Consider the following 9,358-nt stretch of genomic DNA (forward strand, 5'->3'; position numbering starts at 1 on the left):
CCTGTGAAGCAGTTTGGGACTTTTAATATATAGAAGGTGCCATGTAAATACAAGTTGTTGTTGCTAATTGGATTCTCAAAGAGGAGACGGGTTGTGAGCAATATGATGATACCCACTGTCAAGGTAACTCTTATCACAGCCAGAAGTCAAAGTCTTCAAAAGGATCATGGCTGATTTCCTTTCCCTAAGCCACCTTAACAAAGTGGAATTGACCCTATATTTTGCCTAGTCACTCCATCACTACCTTTATCTGAAGTTGGTACAATAGGTGGTGGATCTTCTTGAGAACCAAACTGACTCCCACTAGTTTCTGATTCATTTTCATATTTGTCCTCTTCAGCTTTAAAATTCAGGCTTGGTTTAATCTAATCACTATTTCTTAATTGACCACTTCTATTATATTCCTTCCAAATTCACTGTCCAGTCTTAACCTTGGTTCTAATTTTTTTTATATAAAGTAATTGGTTTAATTTTAAAGTAAGAAAATGGGTTTAATGTTCTGCAGTATACTTTTGCAGAAACAGTGTTTTTGTCAAGTTTAATGCTTTTGGCTGTTTAGTGCTAGGGTCAGTGCTGCTGGGGGTAGACCTAGTATTTCATGGTGGGGTTGCACTGTTATTCCTGGCTAGCATTAGTGCTGCTGTGGCTGCCCTGCTGTTCAATTCAGGGGTTGTCATGGCAGTCCCCTGCTGGAATCAGTGCTATTGTCCTGTGCTGGAATTGCCCTGCTGTTGTGTACCAGGGCTTTGCTGCTATTGTTGAAAGCAGTGGGTTGAGTCTGATGTTTCTTTATCACGTTAAAAAATTTGCTTTCACTTGCCCAAAACGTTCACTGCTGTCACGCCCAAAGGATTTGGCTCATTTATAAGCTGAATATTGTATTTTTGGATTATTATAACTGTTCCTTGTTGCTCAGTGAAAGCTCCTTTGCATCAACCAGTCAGTATGTTTCCACTGTTAATACATGTTTGTTGTTTTATTACCCAGCAAATGAGTGAACTCTGCTAACTTCCTTTTTCTATCTCAGGAGGGAAATGATGCCTTTGATTTCTCTACTTTTCTCTGTGGTTTTCATTCTGTTTGGAGCATTCGTCATTCAAGCCTTTGGGTAAGAAACGTGCAGTTTCATATCAAAGATTTACAAGAAAAAAAATAGGCAGGCCCATTAGAATTTGAAAGAGAAAATAGTTTCATGTTTTGAGTGAAGAACTGGAAGTTCTGAGGAAACGCCTTTGGCCAAAACATGAACTTGTCTTGTCTCTTAGTAATGTTGATGGAGCTGCTGTGTGTTGATTTTTTTTGGTGGGGGAGATGCAAAAGTGGATGTAAAATATGTGGTGGACTAATATCCAAATGAGGCCTGACTTGTCATATCTGTCCTCAGCATTAAGTGCAATGAGGGAGCAGAGGACAAGGCAGGGAAGTGAGAGAACAGAGGGAGCAGAGTTTGGGGGCAAGAGAGAGGAGGGTAGGGCAGAAGCTTGTAGGAAGCAGAGCACAGTGATGGGGAGAGAACGAGCAGGAATGTGATCCTGCTTTTGGGGGAAGGGGAGGTTGGGGAAGAGAGGGAGAGCATAATCCAGGCGGGGGATGGATCACGTTCTCTCTTTCTCCCCCCACACCCCCATCCCTTTGAGCTGGATCATGCCTTTGACTATGAACAACGAGTTGATTTCTCAGAAGGTCTGGTTGTCTGTATCAATTGATGTCATTAGATGGCACAGCACTCTTACATAGAGTTGAAGTGACTATTCATGGAGTCACATGTTTGAGAGGCCACAAGTCAGTTGCTGAGTTGGGCTGGGGTGGAGTGTTTTCAGAGTCAAAGTAAGTTGGGAGGCTGCTCAGTGTGGATGCCCCACTCCCGAAGCAATCAGGGGAGATTGGTAAGAGTTTTTACAGATCATGGGCTAATATGTCATGTCTGGCTCCAGGTTTACAACAATTGGCACAAAATGGTACCATGCAGCTTTCTATAGGTTGAGTCTGGCTTCTCAGTTTGGCCTGTCCTCAAAACTATATCATTGACCTGCTTGCCTGTTTGGACATCCCTAATCCAGGGAAGTAGCTCCTGCCTTGCTCCCCTGTTTTGCCGCAGAACCGGTTTTCTATCTCCTCTGAGTTCTATTTGTATCTTTATGCATGACACTTCCAAATGTTGTCACACTCCTAGGTGGACAAGGATCAAAATTCTGAGAGAATCATAGTAAAGCCTTTGCAATGGCAACAGTCAGTTTTTGATGAGGCACAGGAAACTACTGCGATACTTAACCTTATGATGCACAGTTGGTTCTACTTCGCATTCCTCGAAGGTGCTGAATGCATAGAGAAAGAAGAATTTGAGTAACCTGGTGCCTCCAGAAGGATCCTTCCTGTACCCGGTCCACCCATTCTGTTCTACCATCTTGTTTCTGCTTCTTGGGCAGCCCCTCCGGATCAAGGATGACTTGCTTCCACTCTAGTTCGATGGATTCTGAGATGGCTGATAAGTCCAATGCGTCATCTGCAGACTCTGCCACTTTTGCGGCAGGTGGCGTGTGAAGAGTCTGATCGCACTTAGGGTGGCAATATCAATGTTGAGTCTTCTGAGTTCCTGAGCTGTGATGGCAATGAGGTGGTGTGGTGCTCAGGCGTGTCACTGTTGGGGCTGTCCATGTGGGTCCTGATGTTCTAAGTCCCAAACTTCATTTTGACAAATGGAAGCTTTGTGCCCATGATTTTTTTTTTAACGTGGGATATCTTGTTTACTTGAGCAGCAGCTCAGATATACCCATTTAGAGACGTGCTTTTACTAACACAGCAGATATTACTGGGTGGATCCTAAAGCAGTAGGAGCCGGCAGGCAACTTTGAAAAGATATCTGTCCCCACAGATGACAAAAGCAAGAGCTCTCTGCTGAGGATTCCAGGACCAAGATCTCAAGGGTCTGGGCTGTTAAAGATCAATTATTCAAGAGCATTGGTTTCACATGCTGGCAGTGTGGGATGTCTCTTTTCTCATGGTGATTTTGATGGTACAGTTGGAGGAGTCTAGAAACAGAGACATGAAGTGAGGAAAACTCTGACAACTGGGGCAGGCCAGGAAACCAATTTAGCCACCAACTGATATTAAGAGTAGGGTATAAGAGTTGTTGTCACTTGTGTAATGGCAACAGTTAGTGCTTCCATAGATAGAAATCTCATAACGTAACCTAAATTGCTGAAAACTGCAGTTTCAATGTAGGAGATGGGATTGCCTGTCAAATATATGTTGCAGAATCACACTAATGTTTGCATTTAGCCATATCAACCTCTAGACTCAGCTATTCCAATGTTCCTAGCCAGCATCCCATATTTCACCGCTGCCCCCCTGCACCCCCCTCCCCGCACCCATAAACTTGAGCTCATACAAAGTACAGTTGCCCATATCCTAACTCAGAGCAAGTCCTGTTCACCATCACCCCTGTACTCACTCAGCTACATTTCCTCCTGGTCCAGCAACACCTTGATTTTAAAATTATTATCCTTATGTTCAACTTCCAATGTGGCCTCAGCTCTTCCTGTCTAAACTTGATGGTGTTAGCACTGCCTGTGCTCTGAACTCTGGAGTGCTGTCGCTGTGCATTTTCTGAACTCTGTCACCTACCTGACAATAATTGGTTGCAGAAAACTTGAATTACTACAGCAGATTGGAAATGTTTTCAGACTACTTGCCCACTACCATCCAGCCTTGAATGAGTCAACTCCCACCACAAACCCCATACCCTTTCCACTGGTTCCATGCCACTCCTCCAGCCACAGTCTTGTGTTGAAGCAGGCTGTTTGCAAACTAGGTGTTGTTTTTGACTGAGACTCTGAGCTTAATTTTCATCTCCGTATCCTGTCTATCACAAAAACTGCCTACATCACTTGCCTCCATCCATGCTGTTGACCATCCACATCCAATACTATGACACCACAAGACTTGACTACCTCTACTATTTATATGTTCTCGTGGTCAGCCTCATACCACACCAAGTCCTACTCACCCATCAACCTTTCCTTGCTGACTGTATTGGATGTGGAACCCCCCCCCGACAAACCCCTCCAATTTAAAAGTTCCATCCTTCATGGCCTTAAGTCCCTAAGCTCAATAACTTCTACTAACTTTGCCTGAATTTCTCTGTCTCTGGAGCAGGCTTGATGGACCGGCTGGTCTTCTCCTGCCTGTCAAGTTCTTGTGGTCCTCTGAATCAGGCCTTTTGTGCATCCCATGGTGGCTATGCCTCAGCTGTCTCGGTCCCACATTGTCGCGTTCCCTTTGTGAACTTCTCTACCTCCTCCTTCTTAAAACCCACCTGTTTGACCAAGTTTTTGGTCACCCCTCCTGATATCTCCTCCCCATTGACTTAACACCCATTAATGACTGATCACGCCTCTGAAGTTCCTTGGGATGTTTTGTACTTTAAAGGCACTGTATAAATCAAGCTGTTGTTTTACGGTTCTCCAGGTGTACTTTGTTCCTCTTTCATGAAGATGATTTTAGAGCCAACCTGCTGAATTGTGACGTGTTCAATGCATGTGCAACATATTGAGGTTTGACAAGTGCACTTGATGCAGGGTATATTATTTATACATACTAGTTGATCACAGTGCTGTTGCACATGGGAGTCAAGACTAAAAAGCAAAACATAATGCAATCTGGGAAGCAGAGAAGTGCACTCCTGGTATGGAGAAGAATGGTTTCTGCAAATCCCTTTAATTTCTTTTCAAAATTTCAGGGAACCGAATGACCTGGAGAGGAGGTCTGAGTCTGAGAAAGAAAAAGAACCAGCAACAGATAAGGTTCAGGAAGCATCAAAGAAGCAGCAAATCAACACCAGCAGGAGTTCAAGGTACAGCTGTCTGTACAGTTAACCTCTACAACTCACTTGCATGTTTTAATGTCAGTCTCCGACATGCAGCACTTGGGACTATTGACCTCATTTTACCCAACCTAGCACTCAGAATCATATACATTCAATATTGTCTCCTAAGTTGCACCTTATATAGTCATACACTGTTAGACTATAACAGTGTATAGTTATACACTGGCCATTCCAAAGCCCTGAAGCTGAGACATGTAAGCACGAGTAAGGGTGCACAGTGATATATATTATAAATGTACCCCATGCTGTTCATTGGCTCTTGCTTAAGTGTCAGATGGGAACAAGTTCGGGCTAAACACCCACCTTAGTTGACTAACCTGTTGATGCACCTTTTCTAGGTTTACACACGAAGAATATTGGGGGTGGGGTGGAGAAACTAAATTGATGAATTTGTATGTGGCATAGAAGAGGAAGAAGATCACACATGCAACTTTTTTTTTGTATATTCATTCATGGGTGTCACTTGCAAGGCCAGCGTTTATTGCCCCTCCCTAATTGCAGGTCATGTTGAGCTGCCACATTGAACCACTGCAGCCTGCGTGATGGAGTTATTCCCTTAGTGCTGTTAGGGAGGAAGTCCCATGATTTTGACCCAGCAACATTGAAAATCAGAAGTCTTAAGGGACATCATCCTTCATGGCATTTGTTCTTGAAACCTATTGACAGACAGGGATTACTCAAGCTGTATGTGAAGGATATGTCAGACCTGAAGAGTGAAGAAGACTCTACCAGTTAGTTAACGAATCTACTTTACTCCAATAGGTCCCCGGAGCAGAGTTTTGTTGAAGTGACTGAACTGACTTATGTCAACTATACTAGCAACCTTGTGCGGCTAATGCCTGGAAACATCAATGTGCTGGTTGTGGTTACTGATGCTACAAAGAATGTTTTAATTCAGAAGTTTGCACACGAGGTCTATCCTGTTACCTGGTGAGTGCGGTATGGGTTGTGGGGGGAAATCACATGGAAACTCTGCTGGGAAATGCTGCTGCAGTACTGAGCTGTGCACATTAGAAGATCCCAGGTCCAGTCCTTAAAGCATACTAGGTTACATAATCACAGATAGTGGTAAAACCTAATTAAAAAAATAATGATGGCAATAGTAAAGGTATATCATCTAATATCCTACAGAATCTCCGGGTCCTCATCAATAACCTTCACTGTTAATTTTCTCTGTTTAGACAAAAAAAAATCAAAATTCTGCAAAAGATCATTAACCATATAGTTGTAATATTTTGTTTACTGAAGCTACTGATTGAAAAGACTGTTGATAGAGTTAAATGTGTTCAGCTATGGATCTATAATAACAAAAAATGATGGAAATATACAGCAGACCTGTCAGCTTCCTGAAGATCAATTTTATAAGGGGTCGATGAAACACTAACCTGGTTCTTCTCTTTGCAAGTGCCATCAGATCTTGGTTAAATGTTCAACAATTTCTAATTTTTTATTTTGGAGGCCATCTATATTTTGTTAATTAAAAAGCTAATTAAGCTCAGTGCACTTACTAAACTAAATATTTTCTTCTTAATTTTGCACCAGGAACAAATCACTACACTTCTCCTTTTTAAATTTATCAAAACACCGCAGGTGGCTGGCAGATCTGTTAGAATTTGCCCAGGATCCTGCTCGAATTTCCAGTGCACAAGATGAAAGTTACCATAATCAGAATTACATTGGCTATGTGTTGGCATTAAATGGACACCGGAAGTACTTCTGCCTGTTCAAACCCGAACTCTGTAATGGAACTGAGAACAGCAGCACACGAAATGGCTTGGAATCAACACGAGGTAGGAATGGGCCAGATGAGGGAGCTACTGCAATGGAAACAAACAGCCCACATCAATCTCCACGCAGCTCCAATTCATCTGTGAAACGGACCAAGCAACTGCTCAACAGACTTAACCTATGGATGGACAGGTTGCTTGAAGGGATTCTACAACGATACTATGTGCCCTGTTGGCCTGAGCTTCACTGATATCCTGTAGTTCTGCTGGTAGAATTTTATGCTGAAATGCATCTGAGCCACATTTGGATAGAGCGGGTATATACAGCTCTATTTTATTTTTCCAGAATATTTTCTCAGTCTTGTTATTTAGATCTGTGATGCAAAGAGCCATGTAAAGTGAAGCAAAAGGACCAGGTGAATCAACAGGCTAAAAAGCTGTGTTCACACAAATCTTCTGTTGCCTGGATAGAAAGACATAAACCTTTTTTAAAATTGCACAGTAACAAATGAGGGAGTTGGTGAGCGAGTGGAATTCAAAACCGGATGGATACTCGTAATATGAAGGAGTCTGAGTCATTGTTTTCACTATAAAACTTGCATAATACTTGAATTATTGTACTGTACCTCAGTTTAGTTGCTCTGACCCTACCTTCCTTCTCTTCCTCTGGTATGAGAATCTATCATTGACTTGTACATTGTATATTTTGCCACAATGTTTTGGAGGAAAGGAAGGAAAAGATGTCTCAGTCCTCTCCTCCCAAAGACACTGCTGTGAAGAGAGAATGAAAAGCTCACCCTCAATTGAGTGCAGGTATCAGACTTTTCTGAAGTCAAGTGTAACGAGTTAGTTACTTTAAACCTTTACTTTGCTGCCTAATGCACTTCTCAGCCATCTTCTCACCTCCATTTTCTCTATCCGTTCCTAAATATGATAACTTTTGCTGAAGTACTAGAACTGAAAGCCATCACCCAAATGTGGGAGTCCCAGCAGCATGTCAGCAACTTTTTTAGTTGCTGTTGGGACACCTCATCTGATGTCCAGAGGCATATTACATACACTTCCCAGGGGCAGTGACTGCATAGTGATCAGCAGTCCGAACCTGGCAGAGTTTTTACCCTCCCAATTCCTCAGTGCAAAGTATTGAAACCATTTGTGAACCTATTTCCCCAACCTCCACCCCCAATGTGCATGCTGAGATTTGATTTTAGAACAGAGCAGGGATTGAACCTTCAGATCTATATGGTCTGGTGCAACACTGTTGACTTCCTTCAAGGTATTGAGGAGCATTTTGCAACCAAAACTTAAAAGTTAACTGAAGTTTTTGTAATCCCAATTGCAGGAGACTGGGTTAAAAGTTGCAGAGGAATTTCTATGAAGCAGGGTTCAGATATACAGTTAATGTCTACTAGATTAGATGAGGTACTAACAGACTTGAACTATAAATGTTAACCAGTGAACTGAAATAATGTACTCTGCACCTTACTGAAACAACTTTGCTCTGTTTGGTTGCCGTGTACCAGAACCTGATGCAACTAATATAAACTGTATTTAATGTATTTATTAAATGTTATAAGTTTAGATTTATTTATAGCTGGCTTGCTGCCTGTATATTCTGTCACAGCAAGAGAGCAGAATCTGAAATAAAAGCAAGAATTACTGGAACTGGCACGGCATGTTGTTAAGCATCTAGGCAAAAGACAGCATCTAGGTAAGACACAGCCTAAGAGAGAAATTCCTAAAAATTGGTCTGCCCACCTCCTTTTTTGGATGCTAGTCAGATTACTAAGACCCCGTTATGGTAGTCAGGAAATGTGCTAGTAAGTGCACTGTCTGCCACATTGGGCAAGAACAAAAAACATGCTTTAGTCACACCTCAAGCAGGCGGCTGACCTCTTGCCTATGTAGTAAGGAGTTTATCACCAATGAACCACCTCTCCAAGAATGGTTTGCCCTGAGGCAGCCCATGACAACACCAGCTCCACTTAGGAAAACCAAGCAAAGGGAATAGATGTTTAGACTCAACCATGGAGGTAAGTAGTTTCCCCTGGACTCTCAAGTCCCAGAACCCCCCGCCAACAACCACTCCTCGACCCCGCATTCTCTGGGAAAATATCCTGTGCCTCCATGTGCTGAGAAGTGCACGTGCCCTCTATTTCTAGACCAACCTGTTCTTTCTCTCAGACACTGACTGAGTAAAGTTCTAGCATCTTAGGTTTTTTCAAGTTTCCAAGATTTGTGGTTTTCCCTTGTTGGGTATTTTCCTGATTTTACCCATCCTTTGTGTAGTTGCTGTTACTAGCCAGAAATTTTAAATTATCTTCTGCACTTGTGATATCCCTCTTTACTGAAAATGTTATTTCACATAATGGGAGTAATTTTATGAAATCACACTCCTGAAGTTGAGCCTCACCCACTATAGGGCCACATACATTTTTTTTCATTTAATGGATGGGTAATTGTATAGAGTGCATGCCTGGATTATATATTATATATTCTTTTGACAGATGAACCCAGAGTGTGATTTTGTAACATCAGCTTTTCATAGGGAGATTCCAGTGAAATGGCACTGACCAAGATTGTGTATTCATCAAATTTATAGAACTTGGTGTTTAGCACAGTTGCATTCTTCTTTTCAATTTTCTTCCCTTTTGTTTTTGTTAGGGGTTAGGTTCCACTGGTACCATCTGCCCTCCAGTACCTTGTGGCCATTCTTTGTCTTCGCCCAACATCTTTCTGAACTGTG

The 9,358-nt window shown here is 42.3% G+C and overlaps 1 protein-coding gene across 3 annotated transcripts in view; it reads left to right on the plus strand.

Moving 5' to 3' along the window:
* The window catches only part of dnajc16 (DnaJ (Hsp40) homolog, subfamily C, member 16), a 33,277-nt gene extending 25,000 nt beyond the window's left edge, over nucleotides 1-8,277 (plus strand). For all 3 annotated transcript variants that reach the window (XM_041206385.1, XM_041206386.1, XM_041206387.1), the window contains 4 exons: nucleotides 1,028-1,108; nucleotides 4,739-4,852; nucleotides 5,648-5,815; nucleotides 6,428-8,277. In XM_041206385.1, the coding sequence (XP_041062319.1) occupies nucleotides 1,028-1,108; nucleotides 4,739-4,852; nucleotides 5,648-5,815; nucleotides 6,428-6,863 (799 nt within the window). In that variant the 3' untranslated portion in view covers nucleotides 6,864-8,277. The remainder of the gene's footprint in view (nucleotides 1-1,027; nucleotides 1,109-4,738; nucleotides 4,853-5,647; nucleotides 5,816-6,427) is intronic.
* Nucleotides 8,278-9,358: the final 1,081 nt, after the last annotated feature.

Source organism: Carcharodon carcharias, chromosome 15 (assembly GCF_017639515.1).
Source record: "Carcharodon carcharias isolate sCarCar2 chromosome 15, sCarCar2.pri, whole genome shotgun sequence".
Lineage (NCBI taxonomy): Eukaryota > Metazoa > Chordata > Chondrichthyes > Lamniformes > Lamnidae > Carcharodon > Carcharodon carcharias.